The sequence below is a fragment of the Sinohyriopsis cumingii genome, chromosome 13 (assembly GCF_028554795.1).
Source record: "Sinohyriopsis cumingii isolate HCF-2022 chromosome 13, ASM2855479v2, whole genome shotgun sequence".
Classification (NCBI taxonomy): domain Eukaryota; kingdom Metazoa; phylum Mollusca; class Bivalvia; order Unionida; family Unionidae; genus Sinohyriopsis; species Sinohyriopsis cumingii.
Window position 1 is genome coordinate 38,192,400 of NC_142973.1, and position 24,075 is coordinate 38,216,474.

General features: G+C 35.1%; 1 protein-coding gene across 1 annotated transcript in view; it reads right to left on the minus strand.

Annotated features, from left to right (window-relative positions):
• Window positions 1-2,609: 2,609 nt before the first annotated feature.
• Window positions 2,610-24,075, minus strand: part of LOC149785236 (DNA helicase MCM8-like) — a 118,269-nt gene continuing 96,803 nt past the window's right edge. The window contains exons 24-28 of the mRNA XM_089979065.1: window positions 22,850-22,915; window positions 22,141-22,310; window positions 17,032-17,116; window positions 6,533-6,622; window positions 2,610-3,833 (exon numbers count right to left, since the gene is read on the minus strand). Of these exons, the coding sequence (XP_089835191.1) occupies window positions 3,720-3,833; window positions 6,533-6,622; window positions 17,032-17,116; window positions 22,141-22,310; window positions 22,850-22,915 (525 nt within the window). The 3' untranslated portion in view covers window positions 2,610-3,719. The remainder of the gene's footprint in view (window positions 3,834-6,532; window positions 6,623-17,031; window positions 17,117-22,140; window positions 22,311-22,849; window positions 22,916-24,075) is intronic.

Here is a 24,075-nt window from a genome sequence, read left to right on the forward strand (position 1 = left end):
ATATCCTCCCTATGACTTCATATCCCCTGGTTAATTTTTATGCACATTAAAATGTTATAAATTGGTCTTAGCTATGATAATAGTGTAATAATGAATGAATAAATAGATAAATAAATAGAGATAAAAAAGTTTATGCTAATCTTTAATATGACTGAATAAAATATGCCTTTGAGGAATAGTACCTGGTGCAAAATCGATCCAAGTTTATATCACAAGTTTGGAATGTGCTTCTGAAGAAAATAAGAGTGTGATGAGCTACCTGCAATCTCAGTATGCATACCTTGATCCTTCCTAAGGATAACAAAGAACTGTTGATTAGTAGCTTGTAGTAGGATGCAAGTTGGGTGGCAGCAATATTCAATGAAGTGTCTTTATCTGCGATCTTAAATTTATTAACGTTTGGTCAAAATAAATCTAAAGTACAAATTTATTTATATTTTGCATCAATGCACATGGATAACCTAGAAAAATACAATGCCACAGAATTTACTAAAACCTCACAGAATATTTTGTCGAATCTTGCAGTCTTGTATTTTGAATGTATCACACATACGGGGGACCATTTCCTCCATTCCCCTTTGGATATGCCACCAATTGATCTAAAAATGACGTTGACAAGTTCATAAAAATTTTAACTATCTGAACTCTAAAATGTAAATGACATATTCGAAGGTTAAATACACAAGTCTTTATCAAATTTACATTTACAGTAAATTTCTTAAATTATCAAATATTCCTAATGCATGTTCTGGTGCATAAAGCAAAATATTTTCACAAGATTGTCGAAGTAATTAATTTATTAGACAGGGTCCTTATGACAGTTTAAATAGTACTGGGTGCTTGCACTTAAGTTATTATAGGCAAAATATATATACCCACTTACCTTAGCTTACCATTATAGTATAATTTTCATGTGTGTTTCTCAAAGCAATTTTCTTTGCAGTAGCATTCATCAAATTTCCTATTCCTAAATCTAATAATCAATTTGAACAAATGATTGCAGATATCACAAAGAGATAACACTGCAAGTTCTTTTAATACCTGTGAAAACTTGAGCTACAGCTTTCACAGAAAACTATGGAAATACAATAAATAGAAACCCTTGCAGTCCATCATTGAAAAATATGCAGAAATGGTATTTAAAAGTCTGCTATCTCATTTCACATAAATCTGATTTTATGGCTAATCTATAGATCATGATTTTAAGGGTAAATGGATAACACAACTCCACTGTTATCATTGTATGAGGGTATGGCAGGAGAAAAGGGGTGATGAATATGGTGAAGTAAAATAACTGCTTTAAAAAAAAAAAAAAATCACTAATAAATAGCTCATGAATCAACCTGAAATACTGCCACCACCAAACCTGCATCCAAGTCTCTGATGCAACTGTTTGTTATGCTTTATAGAAGAAAAAAGTGGATGAAAATTCTTTAAAACTTTCTACAGGTAAAGAAACCAGTTTTTTCTAGTAAAATGTTTCTTCGAAATAACTTACCCAATCATAATAACTTTGGAGAACTACCACTACCTCACAAATCCAACCCTACCAGATACTACTTTTAGCTCAAGGGAGCTAAAAGTTGTCTGCCAACCTATTGGTGGTCGGACAGAGTGATCTCCTCTTACATATAAGACGTGTGTGAGGGAGATAATTCTGTCACACCATACATGCTTGATGCATGCAATGAAATACCTTTTTATCAAGTGGTCTAGGTTCCTCCTTAAACAGATTGAAAGGCCAAACCAATTGGTCATTCTGTTCAATCACTAACCTTGAGGTGATAATTAAAGGGTGAATGCATATTAATACTAATAAAAGTCAAACTTCCCAATGTTTCAAACTTCATGTTTTACAAAGTTTTCTTTCAAATGTCCAAACTTCTAAAATATGTACATTTAGAGTTTTGAACATAACTCTACCTCGTGATCATTTAAAATCATGAAAAAAATCTAAACATTTAAAATTCTGAAATGTACTTTTTTAAAAACAAAATTCTATAAATCAAAATGTTTCAAATTTGAATGACTTAGTGTCATATAAACCTATATGCACAAAGAGGGTTTAAATTTGTGATCTTTAACTTTGTTATGCAATTTGTCACAGAACTCAATACAATTCCATAATTAACTAGTAACAAAACTACAGTGGACACTTAAGTTACCACACAAATTTGTCCTTTATGGGAATGTGTCTTTATTATGGATATATTTGGTACGGCAGGTTTCACTGCACATAACTAATAATATTATCGACAAATTCAGTGGGAAGGAAAGTGAACATTTTAAACCAAGGAATATGGTGAGTGAGAAAATGTAGGCAAGGTCGTACCTAACTTTATACAATACTTGAGTGTGTATACATCAATCAAATAAGAGCTTCAAAATTTTTCCTGGCATACCAACCAACTTGTAAAACTTTGACAATGTGGCATCTGTTAGCTGAATCACTTACAATAAGTCCCAGCAAAAAGTGTGCTGTTGTCTGCAACCTAGACAAATTGAAACAACAGAAAGCTCTAAGATCATACTGAAGCCCTCAGTAATTTGAATTGTCAAAGCTCTACTGTTGGTACACCCCTGGTATGGAATGAAAAACAACAGAGTGGTCTAGAAAAAACAAAATTTACTGAACAATAGGATGAACATGTATGATCACTGTTGATTATTACGGTCAAGAAAATGTATTGTTTGGTACATCAGTAACACAGAATAGTCATAAAGTATGCAGAGCATACATTTGTTAAAGACTCTTGTATTACAATATACGTCTTCACAGTATTAGTGGGGAATAGTAAGAACAAATGTACAAATATTACTTGCTTTGTGTTTCCTGTATACTCATAATATTGAAAGATTGGAATTTAAAATAATATATTTTAAAGTTACAAGAGTGGAAAATATTGGTTATGGAATCTACTGTTACATTAATGTTCAACTCATCTTTCCATCACATGAAACTCAGACAACTCTTGCAAATTGGATTTCATCAAGCTCTACCTTGGCATGTGACAGGACTATTACCATCTGATTTGTCCTAAAATGTTGAAAATAAGGTCATATTTTTTTCTTCCACCAAATTACATTGAAGCACAAGAGCTTTGTTTGTTTGTTTGTTTGGTTTGGTGTTTTAAAAGTAGATGATTTCGTGCCTGGTGAATAAGGGTCAAGTGCCTTTCCCAAGGATATACCACAGTATCTACATGGGCTGATGTAATGGTAGGATTCAAACTCGCACCATTTTGGTCATGAGTTCTGCATGGTAACCACAAAGTCACCACAGTTCGTGCCTCCCTTAGTCGTCTCTTATGACATTAAAGGCACATCAGGCATATTCTACATTCCTGTGCCTGCATGGAGTCATAACAGTTATGTAGCTTTATGTTTAATTTCTACATTTCAATAATTTAGGATTGATTTGCAAGATGTCTGAGGCAATATGCATGACTTCTACATGCTTAAATCAAAGATATAATGCCTGAATACTGCATCTAGCCAGATGTCATTTAACTGAGTCAACATAAGCCCATGTTGGAGAAAGTAATAATTTGTATATATAAATTTCTCACTTTCCAGAGCAACTGATCAGAGGTAGTGTACTCATGGCTTTTTAACACTGGAGGCATTTAAAATTGTTAGCGAGAAAAGAAATCCATAATACAAATTTATTCAGATCTGTGGAACTTAATGACAAAAGTATAACATCCGTATGATTTGAATCAGTAGCCAGCAGTCTGCAGCTGGTAAACTTTTGGGCCTTTCTTTAGGAGATATCCTTGGTTGTTTAGTGAGCTCAGAAACGATTCAAAATCCATCAAATGAAGACCAATGTCCTGAAGAGAAAAAAATGAAAGACTTTCAAAAGCTTAAATTTAAATTGTAATGAAACAAATTTATTTAATGGAAACTGAATAATACTGCTCAACTTGTGCATTTATACATTAATGATGACTGCATACTTCTGTAAGGCCATTCATATAAAGGAACCATTAGAAGCATAATGGCTGCCACAAAGCTGATGACACAATGAACTAAACAATAGTTCCAAATGATCAAGTGGGTATATCTGCCCATATCTGTCCAGTTTTTTCTGAAAAAATATAGTTCACCAATTGGAAATAGAAATAGGTAAAAACCTTGACAAAATGAGAGCTCAGTTTCTGTGAGTAAGTAAATAAATGTTAATTTCAGTTAGAACTTTTTGAAGATGATGGCCTCAGTGACAGAAATTCCACTATAAATCTCCATCTTTACCAGCTGATTTTGGTAATTTTCTGAAAGGTGTTTGTGGTACGACTCATATTAGGCTTTCATTTACGAACAGTTTGATTAATATAGGGGTGAATTAGCCAAGGTTAACAATGCACCTGTTTTACCCACAATGCTTTGCAGGAAATTACCCACATCGACTTTCAAAAGTAGCAGATTTGTACATGATTTTCCAATGTCTGCTATAAATTATACTTCTAACTGAAACTGACATTCATTTACCTGCTCAAATAACTGAGCCCTCATGCTGTCAAGATCTGCAGGTACCATTTTTAATTTGTTGAGGTACTTTTTTCAGAAAACTAAAAGGATATATCTATTTGACCATGTTGATTGACTTGAGTACAGAGAAACTTTTGTGTTTTCGCCTATTCATATGTTAAACCCCAAATATCTTGGATGTTATCTCACCCACACTTATGGAACTTGGCACAAGGAGATAGCTCAGTTATACAAATTTGGTCAGAGGAAGCAAATTACACACTTGAATGATTTTTGTCTTTTCAGCTATCTGTTTGCTACAGCCTTAATATATTGGACCTAATTTCACTTACACTCATGAAAATTGGTTAATTAATAACTTGACCAGACCAAAAGTAAGTCACTCTAACCTAATTTTCAGGCTTGATTGACTGGTGTTTTCCTCTGTACCAGGTTGTGTATTGTCAGCAGTGCTTCTGCTGGTAAGGGGGTTCATGTTAATTATATTATGCAATGGTAGATCTGGATCTATGCATTTTGGAATGGATGTGATGTGCATCTGAGTATGTACAGTACATTTCCCTGCTCACTGTATGATATTGCTGAATGTGCATAAGTCAGACCATGGGAAACACAAAGATTTTCACTATTTCTGCATATGTGCCTAAGATCCAGATCTTACCGAATCCTTTAAATCAAAATACTTCCACATGTAATTAACTTTCAGAAACACATGTACTAACTCTCAATTTATGACCAGTAACTTACAAACATCCTTATTTTCAGACTCCAAATGATAAAAAATTTTCTATTATAATTTGTAATTCTCCATCACCTACAAAACACGCAAGCTTAAGTTCTTTACTTATATTAGGGCCATTCCAGAACTGGTGTGCAAAATGTGTGTGTCCCCATACAACTGATTCCAAATAAACCATTAGACACTATGATATGTGGTATAACAAAGAGAAATATGATTTAAAGAAGTTCTGAATTATATTTATGAGACTGCTTTGTATGGTAATATTAGTCCAGATTTTTTAAAGAGGTTTTCATGGATACAGATTATTATGTCTTGATGGATACAATTTTTTTATAGAGGTTTTTTAGAGGTGTGCCATGGTACGATAATGTTGTGTCTACCAAGACACATTTACATACTGAGTTGCATGACTCTTTGTCAGACTTGTTTATGACTTATGAATAGTTTCCCAAAGTCCAATCTGCAATTTTAGCCACCTATCTGTACTTTGCCATACCAGCATTAACATCTGGTTGAATGTCATTGAAAAAAATTCATTTAGTATACATTTCAAGCGTACTGATCCTCTCATTTGATGATGATATACACATTAGCTTAATTACATATCCCCTAGTAAGCCAACAGTACTTTGCAGGAATTTTACTGATGCAAGGTCAGCATTCTTTGTGCAGACCTTCATCTGGATTAGGCAAATTCCATCTGTTATTCCGAGTAATCATACATCCTACAGCTTTGTTTTATTTGTCAACAGTTCATCACAACATCAAACTCACATGATTCACATGGAATGGCCTCAACCATAATAAAAAAACTGCACAAACTGAGTGCAGTTTAGTATTCACAAGTGCTTCAGTGATAGAACTGAATGGACTAATAAATGAAAAGAACTCTGGCATGAAGCATCTTCACAGAAAATACTTAACTGGCCTATTTTTTTGTGAAATATTATATAGAGTCTATAATGAAATTGTAGCAGTAAACAGCTCTGCCATGTCCATTAATGCCAGAGGAATTGACCTAAATGCAAAACTTCACTTAAGTCAATTATGTGCAAAATGTAAATCAGTGACCTAATTTATTATCTGGGGAAAGTGGGTAGGGTTTCATTGTACTCACCAATACAGAACAATATACATTGTACTCACCAATGCACAACCATAACAAAAATGTGTGCCTCTTTGGTCAATAATGCCTAAAAAAAAACTAACCTAAATGCAAATCTTTAGCAAAGTGTGACAGATGGACAAAGGAATGGACAGACGTACAGATAGGTTGATATATCCCCATTGTGGAACATACCCCAGCTATCTGCCTCATCTGTTGCACTGTGAAGATGGAGTTGTAGGTCTGGTCAGCAATCTTCTGTAGAGCTGCAACAAATCTCTTGGGCTGAAGTGAGACAAATATTGGTGCACAATGATGAGCTACATGAATAAACAACTTTAAATCTTATAATGTTATAGCTAATAAATACACCAAGTAAATATGCCACTTTTAAAATGAATACAAATTTTGAATATTTAGTTATTCTCATCAAATAAAAACATTTCATGCATTTCAAAATTTCTGAATAATTCTAGATTGCCAGCAATATGCTCACTGTGTCCACAAATATGTTAACATTCATCATTAATATGTGTTGCAGTTTTTGTTAAAATAATCCAAGTCTTTGGAAATATCAAGCTTAAGCACTAACACTGTAATAGGTATACAGTATTACCATATATACTGGCTTATAAGTTTCAGGTTTTTTAACTGATAATTCGATTCATGCAGAGTAGAGGACATCTTATGAGCACAATACAAAAAAATCTGATAAATCTAGGGGTAATGTTGAAAATTCCAGATGCTTCCAGTACATACAAAATACTATCAATCAAAAGAGCATTACATTTAATGCCATTATTCCCATCCCATGAAATGCACTGGGTTTATCTGTTTTGTTATGCTTTTCATTACACAATACTTGTATCAACATTGATTTGGATTTTAATAATTTCAAATTATTAAATTAGTTAATACTGATTGCAAAGTGAAATGTCCATCAAGGTTGTTTACTGTGGGTGTTTACAAGTATATTGCTTAAATTCTCATGCAAGTCTAACATCCGCTTTTTGTTTTATACTTTGTGTTTTCTTTATAAACATTGTTTGTGTCTGATGCAATAAAAGTTTTGATTTGTTTTGCATTTGATCATTTTTAAAAGCCAGATCTAATTCCCTACTGATAATTCTACCAGTGCATGTTGGCCAATTAGCTCTTAGCTTGTAAAGGCAGGAACCATTTTGCTTTTGCAGTTGATAACTCCTTTGATAGAACCACAAATGTGATACACATTCAGTACTCAAGTATGGCCTTATATTCAGTTAACTGTGGGTAGTTCTTTTTAGCAATTTAACAACTGTCAGTCCACATCTGACAAAATACTTTAGCCTGTAAAGCCAGTACCCACTTTGATTTTCCAGCTGACAATCCTTGATTGAACCACAAATTTAATAACTTTTTATTGCCAAGTAGAATCTTACATAAAGTAAACTATCATGCTTATTTTAACTCTCTGTGATCATGCCTCACAACTGATTCCTGTTTACCCTTTACCTCACATAAGCACTTTGGAGGCCTCTGCCACATTCTCATTGAAGCAGTACTGGACAACTTCATCAAATTCACAGAAAAGCATGTTTGGATTCCTGTGCACAATCCACATGGAAGCGTGTCTGGATGCCTAAACTTCAGCCATTCTGAGCTCAGTTTCATATCACCCATCTTTGGGGGAAAAAAACTATCAGCGACTATAGGTACTGAGGTAAATGACCATTATGTCACATCACATCATTGCTGAATAAGACATAGCTGTAATCTATTTAATGTAACTGGATCAAATTCTCCACTCTCCAAAATGGATTTTGTTCAGCTCTTTCTAGAGTTTGGGTGATTAGAATTATGACTATGAAAGCTTAAATAAGTCACACATAGGTTCCTATATCAATATGGCCAACACTGATTTTTGTTCAGATGATTAAGTGATACAAATGTAGGCTTGTAAATTCAGTGAATACTTTTAAACACATTTTTTCAGATTGGACAAAACTAAGTTATCTAGGAAATAATGCAAAATTACAGTGTGTGTGTGTATGTGATTTGGGTTTTTAACATAGCTTTAACAATTTTTCAGTCATATTGCTATGATGTCTGCATTGTGGCAGTTTATAGTGATGTCTAGCACTGGGGCATCGTGCCGCAGACATGTAGCATGATGTCCCACCCAGTCACACTATCCTGACACCAGGCTGACCAGTCCTAACACTAACCTCTTAATGCTGAGCGCCAAGCAAGGCAGCTGTTAGTACCATCTTTACAAGTCTTTGGTATGACTCGGCCAGGGATCGAAATCCACGACCTCTGCATCCAAGGCAGACACTCTAACCACTAGGCCACCGGAGCGGTCCAAAATTACAGGGATCATTTTGACCAAATGTTTGCATTATTTTATCACATAATTACATTATATTCTTGTGTATGGGCTGTTCCATTAAAACACACATGGTACCCAGGGAAGTCAGTTTTTAAAAAGATATGCCAGGGTACTTTGATTTCACAGAGTTCATATTAAAATGATAAGAAATTTCTAAATTGTATCTATGGGTGAGTACCCCACTTTAAAAGTGCCTTCCCTGGGTCCCATGTATGTTTTAATGGAACAGCCCTAAGGAATCTAAATTCTGACATGCTCAACAATGAACATGCTTATCAGGAATTCCAGCATAAAGTTTTGTGAACCTCAGCAGCCAGTCTGGAATGGATAACATATTCATTAAAGTATTAAACTTCCATCCAATCATGCTGCATATTCCTTGAGCAGATACATATCTGAATACAGTCAGTAATAAATATAGTCCAGTGAGAGTAAATGGTCTATAAAACCTTGAATTCCTCCTATATATTTGACAAAACAATAACCATAAACATTAGTTTCCTCATGAATGATCTCCATCTTCATTTCTCTTCACTTGTGCCACAATTTTTCAGCTATGTTACAGTCTAATTTACTGGTTCTTTATTATTTACAGCCTGTTTTCTACACAGATAACTATATTCTATGTACTAGTCTATCATGCTGGTGCTAAAGTACTTTTATGTTGTTGCTTAAGTGCTTTTCTCCTTACCTGTGTCCAAAATTGTTTCACAAAACATTCTGATTTTCTAAAATTAGTTTTCACTAAAAATTCTTAATAATAATGCAAATTTGGTATGGTTGGCATCTCTGGGTCTGGCCAGTTTTACTTGCTTTGACAAATGCAATTTCTTTGACATTAGCCATCATCAAATATAGGAACTGTATGTGCTCAAACATCACACTGCCTGTGTTGACTTAGTACAGGATTTTTATCCTCAAAAACTCTATTTCTGCAGGTATTTGGTTAATAATTATATCCTTAGTAACTGAACAATTTTGGGGGCCCTGAGTGGCCAAGTGGTCTAAAGCACTTTCCATTACGGATTACTGCCATCTCACCTCTGTCTGCATGGGTTCGAGTCTCGGATTCAGCTAATGTGGGTATGTGAGAAAGCTTGCCAGTAGCTTCTCATTGGTTGGTGGTTCTTTCCGGGGTTTTCCCGGGTTCTTGCTCCACCATTAATACTGGCCGCCATGTATAGCCAATCAAGTGCTGAAAAATGGCATTAAATCCTACAACAACAACAACAACAACAACTGAACAGGTTCACATAACAATCATACCCAGATTGAGTTTACAAATGTCTGCAGCTGTAGTCTTTGCCCTCTGGCTCAAAAATCTTTCTTCATGATCCAGCAAATTGTACACAAATCAACTTGTGAACAATCCCTTAGCATATCAAATGAAAAGTTTTTCAAAATTCAAAACTGATTGTTTCCTCCAGGGTGACTACACATTATGCCAGCATCTGTTCCATCCACATTGTGTTGTATAAGGTCAAAATAAAACCTGAAATGCATATTTTAAGGAAACATGGCCTGTGTAAAAAATGTTGAGCCCAGAATTGAAGAATTGAAGCTTGCTGTAAATTCTGTAACCATAAGCCTGAGGTCATAGTTTGAGAATACTGCAGAAAATGAACAGTCTCTGCCTCATAATAAGTCATCCTAAGTACACCTTTCCTTTAATAATTTCGCAAGGGCATGAATTGCTAAAAGAGTTCTGAAAATTTAGGAAAACAATTTTTTCTTGTAAAACAAGTTTCTTCAACAATACTTACCAATTGTAATACCTTAGGATAACTACTACTACCTCGCAAATCCAGCCATCCCAGGTTAAACATTTAAGCTAAATAGCTGAAAGTTATCTGCATACCTAGGTGGCAATCTGAGTGACCTCCCCTTGATACTGGGATTGGTGCCAGATCCCAGGAATTCATCAGTTACTACTAGAGCAGAAGGCATGCTCTGTATATGGCTGTAACTGCAGGGAGACTGAGACGGTGTATATGTATTATAATTAGGTAAGTATTATCAAAGAAACATATTGTACTAGAATAAATCTGTGACTTCCTCAAATGTGTTATGCAATCATAATACCTTAGGAGAACAGGTAAGAGGTGGAGGGAGATGAATACTCTTACCTATGAAAGATCATCTCCAGTCCCCTAAAGTATAAGGTATGTAAGACATCTTCTAGATAACCCGACTGGAAAACTGAAAGAGAAAAATTGACCCTCCCACAAATCCAGCAGAAGTCATGAAGCTCCATCTTTATGAAGCGGTCAAACCTGGAAAGGTAACCTTCTGCACCACTGGTAAAAGTTCCTCAAGATCAAAATGAGCCTTTTAAGATAAGTGTGTGTGCATATGTGATTTGGAATCTTAATGCACCTTTAACAATTTTTCAGTCATATTGCTACGATATCTGCAGTGTGGCAGTTTATAGTGATGTCTAGCACTTGAAGCATTATGCTGCAGACATGTAGCATCATGCCCCACCCAGTCACATTATCCTGACACCAGGCAAACCAGTCCTAACACTAACCTCTTAATGTCAAATGCCTAGCAAGGCAGTTGTTAGTACCATTTTTATAAATCTTTGCAATGACTTGGAATGGGTTTGAACCCGCGACCTCCTGCATATGAGGCGGACGCTCTAACCACTAGGCCACGGGAGCGGTACATGTTGAAATAACCAAGGCTAAAAATAAACAACCCTTTGGAAACGCTGTACATGGCAACAAAACATGAGTACATTTTCATCCATACATAATGCATTAATAATTTACTTCACACAAATCAATGATGATACCTCCTCCTTTTAAAAAAAGTAGAAACACTTATTATTTATATTAGTAGAACATGATGGAATTAAGATTTGCAAATCCTCTGGTTAGGTAATCAGCCCATACACCACCTTAAGGTAATGCTGTATGCAGCAAACAAAACCTTAGTACATTTTCATTCATATATAATGCATTGACATTTTACACCACTTGCTGGGTCCATATGTCATGGTAAATCTTCCACATTGTGCAACAAATGATTGAAGAGTTCTCCTTACCAGGATCTGTGATAAGGGGGTGCATGAATGTATGTCATTTAAGATAGGGAGGGTCTCATGGACCTCCCATTGGCTCTTCCACTTGGTTCAGGAGAAATGTGGTTTTTGATAATTATAAGTTCAGTAAGACTGCTTTTCAGGTGCATGTGCTCTAGGGACATCCCTGCAACATCTTGTTGGCCACCTTGCAATTTCCTCTGCTGTAGCTGAGACTGTGAGGGATGGAAGGAATGTATCCTTGGTGGCATGTTGCGAATTCCATCAACCAGATCATTAACAGGAGATGATTAAGGTTGCAAGTTGTTTGGTCTATGATGGTCTTTAAGAAAGGTGGATGAAGAGAGCATAGCATCTCATTCACCCGTTCATATGTGCTGTTATGGCCAGGACCATAGAATGTTGGGCATCTACATGTCATAAAGTGGACCAATTTATAAACATATTTCTGGTGAGACTCAGGGTAGGAGAAGGTAAGCTGTATTCCATCTATTGAAGATCGCCATTAATATTAGATGCAATGTTGATTCCATGGACACAACATTATTAATCAACTCTTAGGTATACAAATGGAAAACTGAGTGCAGGCATTTGACAGAAAAAACATATAAGCAGTCCAAAAAGATCAGTAACTTGTTAGATTGTGGAAGCAATTAAAAGCAGATTCTTCCAAAAACAATGATCACATGATATCAGAATTGTACACCTTGCAGGTGATGTAGAGTAGGACAGTACTCTGGTGGGAGTGGGCAGAAAACTTCTTCAATCCAAGCCCGCAAGGTGGAATTTCACTCAGCATAGTAAGATCTAATAACGATGAGGAAACTTATGGGCCAGTTGTTGTCAGTTTTGGTTTAAGGTAGTGAAATCAATGTCTCTTGTGCTACCTGCCAAGTAGTTGGAGAAGAATGCTAAGGAAGGCAGCTCACTAAACTTGCAGCACTTTAGGAATAAATCCCTTTGCCTGAGGGTGAGTAAAGAGACATCTCTTAGGAAGTGAGGCACCAAGATGGACATTATATGCCAAACGTGACTAGAGAGATTATGTGGGTTTGATTGATTCATGAGAATGCCTATATAAATTGGATGTAGCCAACAGAAAGTTTCTAGCAGCACTATGCGGATTAGACTAATCCACGGGACAGCCTGTATAGACTGTGTGTCATCCATAGGAAATGCTTAGCAGGATTATGTGGGTTAGTCAGCTGCATAATTGGTTTCACATAGTGGATTCTTAGGTATTGCGGAACAAAACTTGTCATCATATTCCAAAAATGCCAAGCAGCACTATATGAATCACTTAACTCGACAAGTTCATTTTCTGGTGGCTGATACTGCATGACTGGTTGTGGTTGTGGCCCATTGCGATCAGAGTTATATGGCTGAGTCCAGTCATGAAGGAACATGGCCATCTTGATTAGCCTAACGTCCATTTCTTGAAGTTGAGACAGGGTACAGAAAATTGACCCATGTAGTCGTCTGTAATTCAGATACGCGAGATTGCAACTGAGTCTGTTGCTTCTCTCCTTGTGTATTTGTCCCTCATGCAATGTTTTTCCGTCCTGCCCTTAGTACCCCAAGAACTGCCAACCATTGACTTCTGTTCATAATATGCAAGTCTGACATGCATTTAAAGAACGGCATCCATTGTCAGAACTAGTCTTGCTCATGGTCCGAAACTGTAAGACAAAATAGAGCAGACAACATATACATGTAGTGTAGTGAGTGTCCATGCAGAGTTACCCACTATGATATATAACTTTTAAGGGGCACAGATGGCATGTACAGTTAGAAAATTAAAGGACTGCTACTAATATTTACAAAGTGGACAATAAATAATTAATCCCAGTCAGAAGTAACCTGTAGGAAGGTTAATTTTGACAGCTATACTGGTAAAATCACTTAAGCATTGCTTATAGTAATTACATGTATGAAGTGGGAGTCATATCAATTTCTAGTAACAACTTGCCTGTAGGAAGGCTAATTGATTGCCTATATAGGTAAAATCACTGAAGCATTGCTTATAGTAATTACATATATGAAGTGGAAGCCATATCAATTCTAGTGACAACTTACCTGTAGGAAGGCTAATTGATTGCCTATACAGGTAAAATCGCTGAAGCATTGCTTATAGTAATTACACGTAGGAGCTGGATGCTGTTGAGTAAACCATATATAGAAAACATCCCTGTCCTTATCTGACCATGGTAGAAGCTATACAATTAAATAAACAATTTTTCTTTGTTACATACAGAACCTGTGTATAAAAATGGAACTGAAGCATCATTATTGATACTTACGAAGTAGGCTATAGAGTATACATTATGAGAAAATATTATCTGTAGGAAAGGCCAAGTGATGTTCTATTCAGGAAAACTCAGCAAAGCATCATTTTACAACATTGAAATTAGAGGCTAAAACAAGATGATATAGAAACTCCACTGTATTCAGCAGAAATTATACAGCAATACTAAATGAGTGATGTATATGACACACCAGACATGCAAATATTAACACAGCTAAAGCAATGTAATGTGACGCCAATGCAACTCATGCAGGTATGTACAAAAGGCACTTAAGTGTGTGTGAAGACAGCAAAGTGATAACATTGAAAATTAAGAAACTTTGTCCTCAGCGATAGGAAGAACTGAAAAGTTGGAAATTTATACTTGGAATATACTTTCTTTTGAAGATGAAACTCCTCCAGCTTGTTTTGAGGTAGAAAACTTCCAAACTGCTTGTATGGATTTTGAGAGGCCTGCCTGTAGAAAGTGTGCTAATTGGCACAAGCAGAAGAGTAGCTCAAGAAATTCCTGGTATCAAGGTGTGATCACTCTACCTAACTGCCACCTAGGTGGGTAGATCATTTTTACTTATTTAGCTGGGAGGGTTGGATTTGCAAGGTATTAGTAGTCCTCCTAACATGTTATGATTGGGTAACGTATTTGAGGAAGAAAGACATGGACTTTGCATGTGTGTGTGTCTGTGTGTGTTGTGGGTGGGGCAGAAGTTAAATGGTTGAATACTGATATTAACATCATACTGGGATTAATTGTCAATTAACAGTTTTTTTGTAATGAAATAGTATACTTTTCTATTCAAGTCACCTTTATTTCCAAGATAACCAGTCTCTGAAAAGTCATTAAAAACAATGCTGCAAGAGGTTTCAATACACATCAAGTGTACCAGAGGAAACATTGTGTATTATGTCAATGCACTTTGCATGGCAATGTGGATACATTCTAGTGCTAGTGCTGGTTCAGAACTAAATTGTTTTAAAAATGATGAGCATTTATTTTAAGAAACAACATCAAAACTTGATTTTTTTTATTGTTTTGCCTGTGGAATATTGATGCTGTTTATTTCATTGCAATGCAATGCAACAAAGACTTATGCAAGTCAGAGATCCAAATGCTGTCATTACATAATTAGGTTTTTGCCGAAAAACTTGCAGGCATCACTGTGATGTCAAATGACACTTTTCATGTTTGAATACAAGAGGGCATATCACATTATTATGACTACACTGAAACTGAATTAAAAGATAAAACAAACATAAATTTCAACTGTCAAGACTTATTTAAATGGTATTGATTTCTTAAAGTTTTGCCACCAGTAGGCATTACTAGTATTTTAATCAATCGAAATATTGTATAAATATTGTTCTGTGCTGAGAATACCCTTTCACAGCCTGCTGTCTAAAGGGGATATGAACAGCTAGCTTAGCTAGCTTTAAAAAGTTCAGAAACTGTTCTTTATGGTTGTTACGTAGTTTCCCACATCTTATAGGTATTGTCTTTTGGATATCTCTGCTCCAAAATAAAATGTTTCACTAATATGAGCTTCTCTTCATTGAATTAGTGCTTTGCTTACTACTACTACTACTATGCCAGATTTCTTGTCTGTTCCATAATGGTGTATTAGGGTCAAATGCCAGATTCTGCATGTTCAGAAAGATATGTTTTGATCAAAATAAATATCCTTACTTTTTAATTTCTTTTTAGATTATTATTTATTCAATTTTTCTTAATCCTTGTAGTGCTATATCAGTTTTGAAGCACAAGATCCCTCAGGGCTGAATTGTTTAAGAAAAAATTGAAAATTGCTTTCTACTTTTAAACTGATTATATTGTATTATTGTATATGGGCTTGTTATTCTACCTTTTCCTTATTTAATTTCAAAATACTGCTGAATAGAGATTTGAACATCATGCCATCTATTTTTGTCCATCTAGCATCTACATCAGACTCATGCTCAACATCATTTTGGAGTTCAAAATCACTTACCAGCTTTTCCAGTAACACTTTCATAGCTACACTAATTTGCTTCAAAACTTTAAATATCACTGTCATCATTGCTATCATCAGCCAGTATTTTCAGATTGAAATCATCATCTGAAGATGAACCATGTTGTCAGCTATTTTGGTTTCTAGGTAGCCCATATTTTAAACACCTATTTGTAAAAATTCATTGAAATGCAAGTTTCAAACTAAAACAGAATGCTTGTTCCAAGACCCAAAATGCCAATCAAATTTAATTTAACAACCATTCATGTCTAGCCAAAGTATCTAGATGTATAAACAGTTGCCTACCTTGAAAAAGACAGCACTATGACTGGCAATGCAACTTATGTAGTGACAAGCACTGTAACGGTTAACAATTAAGTACATATTGTACATTGTGCAGAGTACATTTTTATATGCACAACTTTAAACTAATTTGTGAGAGTTCTTGTGTATCACTGTTATCCTACAGCATGAATTTCATGCAAATTGTGCATGATTCGCATGCCCTGGCAACATCCCTGAATATGTTGATTCAAATTTGCACTAACCATCATTTTTGAAGATAACATGAGTGATATATCAAGGTTTAATTTACCAATTTTTATTTAGCCAAAAAAGGCCTATTGTTGGGGTATTTTGTTCGAAACAAAATCGGAACCATGCCTGCCTCTACATATGCAAGATATCTGTATAGACTGTGCACTTGACCCTGACATCAAAGGGACAAGTGAGTATGTATCAGAATTGACTGCCATAGCATCATAAAGATTCAACCCAAGTAAGAACAAAGTCCATCAATAGGTGTGGAAAACAAAAGCAAAGAAAAACACTAAACCTAAACCTTAATAAATCAATTAAGAACACAATGATGCTGGAAAAATGATTGCTACATCATGCGCTCCCACTCAACAAAAATGATGAATAAGTGGAGAACAAAACTTTCTTTATTCTATATATTCTCGAGACTTTCTGTTTTATATTCAATCGTACCTGAGACCTGCCACTCATTCCTGATCCATGTTGAGATCTTCTGAAATCCAGACCTCCAAACTGATCCATGAATGTCTCAACCATGCTGGCAAGAAGCAAAGATAGCACCAAGATATAATGTTATTCGTGAAAAACTAACTAAAATACTTAGCTTTCTCTAATAAATTCGATCCCATCATTTTATATTTAGTCTAGTTCTTTTGTGGATCTCATGGTTGCTACAAAACAACAAATCTAAAGACCCACAGAACAATAGTGATCATTATGTAGAAACAAGAGGATCCCTTCTCCAATCCACATAAACAAAATGATCTTCCTGTGGAAACAAAATGGCTCCTTCTCCAACCTGCAAATGTAAAAATCCCATAAATTTAATTTTTCACAATACCATGAAAATTATATTTTGAAAATAACAAAAGCAAATTGTTAAGTAAATTTTGTTTTTCTGAGAACACTTACCCAATTACACTATGTTAGGAATATTAGCCTGCTACCACGCGAATCCAGCCCTAATAAAAGACAAACAAATCTTTTTCTGTCTGTCTCGTATATACAAAGGACAATGACTCTTGCCCCTTAACTCTCCTTGCCACCACCAGATATTGCTAATTTTTCAGCTGAGCGATACACTAATGAGGATACTTGCAAGGCAAGGTGGTTAGGAGAGTTTTTAAAGTAATGTGCCTGCCTCCAAACTTCTTCAAATTTTTCCTCCAGCGAGTAACAGTGACCCCAAATAGGGTCATCCATAAAACCAGGGTATGATGAGGCTTGAGTGACATGGACTGCAGACATGCGTCATGTCATATTGAGTCAAAGTTGGATGAAACAGTTAATGCATCTGGCCTTTAAATCCAACATGGAAGACGTAGAGACTACATTCAAGACTAGCTTTGACATGGCTTGGAACAAATTTTTGTCCATTTCAAGCTAACAGTAGAGCAGACACGTGACCTGCTGTAATCAACTAATAGAAATCCCGCTCAAAGCTTATGGCACATTCATTTGCAAGAAAGTTTCTGGTATTTATATGGTACACACAAAACAGTTCACAAAGGTTCAGATTATTAAAAGAAACTGACTTAGAATAGTCACAGATTTTAATGACAGTTGTACACATTTTCCAGTCTCATATCATGAGATGTTCAGAAAATAAGGTAACAGGAATGTCAGAAGATAGTCTGCAGAGAAAATGTCAAACAGTTAATAACATTGGAATAGTTATGTTTATACTGTTTGCCTGAAATACTGAACCAACCAGTCCATGTTCCAAACAAATGTCACTCTTTCACAAATGTTTTTTTTAAAAATTTTCACACTCTTCCTTTCAGTAGTTGGTTAGTATGGAAATCCCTACTAAAAAAGTCAAGCAAATTTTAAGCTCACTCCCAATATGTTTTCCAATAGTCCTGCCATTTTGTCTTGTGTACATTTTTTTCCACAATGTTGTGTGCATAGTAATATTTTCACTACTGTTGTCTAGTCTTGCATCAACTCTAAGGATGGTTTCCTCAAGACATCTGGCTGGTCTGATCCATGGGATAGACCCTTCATAGATTTCATTGGATTTTGTTCCTGCAAGGGCTCTCTCTCCAAATCTAATTCAATGGGTCACTATGACCTCTGTTCAACCAGAGAGTGTTGCTCTCAAAATCTACTCCATAGTTGTTTGTTATGGTTGACAAGCTGACTGTCCCCAAATAATGTGTGTGTGATTTGGATTTTTAATGTAGCTTTAAAAGAAATTCAGTCATAATGCTACAACGTCTGCAGTGTGACAGTTCATAGTGATGTCTAGCACTGAAGCATCATACTACAGACATGTAGCATGACTGATGTCCCACCAAGTCACATTATCCTGACACCAGGCCAACCTGTCCTAGCACTAACCTCTTAATGCTGAGCACCTAGTGAGACAGCTGTTAGTACCATTTTTATAAGTCTTTGGTATGACTCAGCTGGGATTCAAACCCACAACCAATGGCATCCATGGTGGATGCTCTAACCACATGACCACAAGAGTGGTACAACTTTTCCCAATGAACTACTTTAAATATTCTTATTTATAATTACAGTTTATTATTTTTTTTTTAATAATTCAAGCTTTTCAACAACAAAACTGTGTTTTAAAATTCAAAAACTTTTCAAGGCAACCTCTTGAATTCAAAAACTTTTCAAGGCAACCTCTTGAATTCAAAAACTTTTCAATGCAACCTCTAGAATTCAAAAACTTTTCAATGCAACTTCTAGAATTCAAAAACTTTTCAATGCGACCTCTAGAATTCAATAAATTTTCAAGCCAATACGAACCTGTTGAATCGCGAAAATTTGTGATTATTTCACAGCTGGTTTCTCTTCACTTGCTAAATTTTAATTAAATCTGGAGACTCTTAAGCAACGTTTTCAAATTTTGAGATTTGTGTTCAGTTCTTGAGCTTAAACAAGCAACCCTTTTAATAATAATAAATGTAATCATTTTAATACACCTCATGAAAGAGAAATTATTTTTAAAAAGTCATCTGAAATTTCACTAACTACAATAATAGGGTTTATCTGACTTCTGTCTAAAATGGCACTGATAAGACAAAATTAGTGATCTAATTATAAGAAAATGTTCTTTCCAAATTCCATCAGGATTTGTTGAAAGGTTATTGATCTATGCTGATATCAGTACCAATATATCAAAATGTAGGCAAGATAAGACCAGGTTAATTTTGTAATTTTTTATTTTAAAAAAATCATTGTAATGTTTCGGGAACTATTACGGATGTCCACCACTAGAATAAACAATTTACTGGATTGAAGTTATGAGTTATGAGCAACATTGGACCATGACCACAACTAGAATCTTAGTGCATACATCAGTAATAACCTTCGATTAGTTACTACAGTTCAGGCCTCACATGAATGCATGCAGTCCACTCACTTAATTCATATACGCATTCACATGTACAATACAAAGTTAGCATGTTTGGAGTAACCTATTACAATATACAAATATAATGCTCATCAATATGTATTCCCTCACTAACTTTATGATTCTAGGTATGTGTGTGTGTGATTTGGATCTTTAACATAGCTTTAAATAAATTTCAGTCATATTGCTATGATGTCTGCAGTGTGGCAGTTTATAGTGATGTCTAGTACTGGGGCATCATGCTGTAGACATGTAGCATCATGTCCCACCCAGTCACATTATCCTGACACCAGGTCAACAAGTTCTAACACTAACCTCTTAATGCTGAGCACCTAGAGAGGCAGCTGTTAGTACCATTTGTATACATCTTTGGTTTGACTTGACCAGGATTCGAACCTGCAACCTCCTGCATCCGAGGTAGATGGTCTAACCACTTAGGGCAAGAAAGCAGTCAATTCCAGGTATAACTATGAATACAGAGTGCAAAAAAAACTTATGTGGTCATGAGTTAAATGCAAAACTTAACCTAAGCCAATAAAATGTGAAAAGTAGGTGACAATGACCTTCTTTTGCTGCAAGTGTCTGCTACTAACAGAGATTTATGCAGTCTTCTAGTTTGATGATTCTAGCACAAGCCTAAGTTAGTATGAAATATGGCCACTTTTGTGATGTGGGTGTATTGCTCATCAAGACACATCCCCTCACCAAGTTTAATGATTCCAGGTATCCTAGTATGCATACGCGGTAGAGCAAACAAGAACTAAACATAAAAGTTAGAGTGTACGAATAATGTCCATGTATGTACAAGGCTATCCCTCTGCCCAGAGGGCAGGTGCTATGAATCCACTCCAAACTGTTGCACAGAACCCTCTTGTTTATGTTCTTCATATGTTTTATAGGACTGCTGTCAGTTCCTTAACAAGATTAAATCAAAACAAAAATAAAACAAAAATCCAATTTACCTCCAATTCTCCTGAAGTTTATTATAATGGTTAAGGTAATGCTCATTACAACAATCTAATTTCTTTTCTGCTAAAACTTAATTTTAAACTTTAAAAGTATGAAATATATGATAATTTATGACTGCAAACATGATAGGTTATGCACTGTTAGATATTATAATTTTGATAATCTCTTGATGTTTTTCAAAAGAAGCATGGTCTTGTAGTGTTATGACCACACACTTGCCATAGTTGATTTCTATCCCAAACAAAACATGCAATATGCAAATAAGCAACATCAGTCAGATGGGTTCAGTAATTTAACCACAGAATCCAGCGGTTATTAATGCTACTATAGGTCTGAAGACCAGTCTGACTATGTCCAAAATGAGGTTATACAGGTAAAATCTGTTTCTGAATGAAACTGAGATAAAAAGAATTTAACAGAGTTGCTGACTGCTTGGTTAGGGAACTGTGTGATCACATGCTGTAGAGTGTGTCATTTGTTGCTGCCCATTATAACACCTTTAGTAATTCCATGTGATATTTAGTGTAATCAAAGTAGTTGCATGATTTGGCAATCACTTGTGAGTATCGGTAAAACTTTCCATAGTTTATATTCCAATTTTTTTTCTTCATCTGCTTTCAAAAATGTACCAGTACTAGAGGTATGGAAATTTGTATGTTCTTTTGAGATGATTACAAATTCTGAAAATAAGGAGGTAGGAAAATTTAGGATCCTGATTTTTTTAATGATGTTTGCTGAAGAGAATCAGACATACCACATTTACTTCCTTATATGCCGATTCCAACTGCAAACTGCAAACCCAAATCTGGCGTCACATACTGTGCCAGCAGATTTGGGTCAATGAAGATTGTTGAAAGTAGATGTAACATAGTCCCTGACCTACCAGTGCATTATATGACAGCAGATCATCATCTATATTTCTTTGCAGTTGGGCTCGACTTAAACACAAGCATGTAATGGTAGATTCAAATTCTATATACTCATGTTGAGTTCAGATACTAAAATACATAATGAAACATAATGAAATCTATATATTCAAAGGGATAATTTCTGTAATTTCACACTCAGATATGGGTAACATAATATAACCTGATCACTATCTTGGTGGGACATAAAAAATATAAATGGCTTATTTTAATAAATGCCTTATTAAAACATAAAATACAAGTCACACTGTAACCAAATCACTCATTACAGTGATATTTTTTCCAAATGGTGATCACCTGTATTTCATGATTTCAATGACATCTTCTGCATCCTCCTTAGTTGCTATCTCTCGTAACTCCACCCTTGCCCGAGCCTCTGTAAGGCGAATGAGAGACTCTAGCTGTCGTGTAGTAATTGGAGTACTGTCCTGTGTATGGTGTTGCTTCCTCAATTGCAGATAAAATTCCTGCATAAATTGAAAGGGTTTAAGGGTTGCATCACAGTGTACAGGAAAATATAAAGAGCTCCATCATTTATTCAAATATTCAGCACCACTTAAATGATTTAACCAAATTTCTTATGACTAACTGGAAAAATAATAAATAAAAGAGAAGGAATTACAGTCCTTCTTTCATTCTGTATATAACTGACCTTCCTTTTTGTGAAGGCTAGGAAGACCTGCTTTTGTGCTGAAGGCATACAAAATCCAAAGTCATACAATTCCTAAGTTAAAATGTAAAAACAAACAAAAAATGTCTGAAGTACTCTTAATTTCCTAACATATTCACATACAATATCTAAGATACAGTACAATGATCTTTAAGAATTAAGTTTTATTTCTGGAACATTAAATATTATTCCAAGGTTATTTGGTAACAAAAATTTACATAAATCTAATTTTGGAAAACACAAAAGCTGGTAAAGCAGAGGTAAATGATATATGAATGAATAACATAAATTGAATACTGCACATTTAATAAATTTTTTGAAAACAAAAATGCCTACCTGCAATACTTTGGCTGCCTCTGGGCCAATCTTTGGACGTACATACTTTCTGGCATATCCAATATACTGAAATATAAAATTGAAAGCAAATTCCAGAAATTGATATTCCTGATTGGACTGTGACCAACAGAGACACCAATGAACACAATTTCTTTTTCAAAAAACAAATTGTAGATAGCTATTAAAATGCTGATCAGACAGACCATTCTTTTAAAAGACAAACTTTCTAGTCATGATACATTGGCATACAACGTTTCATGAAGATATCTCAAATGGCTATGGAGATATGATGTGTAAATACAGTGTTCAAAAATGGGGAGATAATGTTAAAAGTACTATTCTGACAAAGCCCAATCTTACATCAGAAAAAACAAGCATTTGGCATGATACATGCATATTATCATAGTAATGCACTCTTGATTGCTAAATCACATGGAGTTGTCAACATTAGAAAAAACAGATCCTTATGAGACATGAAGCACTGAGTCATGATCACTATTTTTTTCTGACAAGACATTATCAAATTATTAGATATTTAACTGTAAAATCAAAAGAAATTATATAATGCTTAAACCTTTCTAATATGAATTTCATCTTAAATCTTGAACCAAAGTGCATATTGATCAGCCAATATGCACATGAATATCACTGTTCATCAATGTGGGGTAGAAGACCCATATATGTTATCTTATGTCGCTGAAAGCTCCTCTCTGAGGCCAAGCTAATAACAATTTAAAAATTTCTGGCAGGATGTTGAGAAAGGCTCTAACTGGGATTTGGCATACGCCATATAATGCTGCAAGGCACAAAGGAAAATCACTTTAACAAAGATTGTGGGATGTGGTCTATTTCTTGAAACATGGATTTTTAAATCATGATCATAACATATATAAAATTTCATAGCAATCCACTGAAAACTGTGGGACTACTTGTGTTTACAATATTCTGTAATTCACTACATCAGGCTGCAAGTCATCAAGGGCATTAATGAATAATAGTCACATAAGCACAGTAATTTGGCGACCTCATCTTCAGATGACGATGATAACAATTTCCATGCTTGCTTGTTAAAGCCCACAATAGGTAAGATTGGTAATTTGGATGGTGGAGAAATTGAGTTATTGTGCAGAAACCATGATTTTTCTTTCAGTAAGTGATCTTGACCTTTTACCTTTTAACCATTTAATTAATAGGGTTCATTCTGGATCCAAGTGCAAGTTATCCAA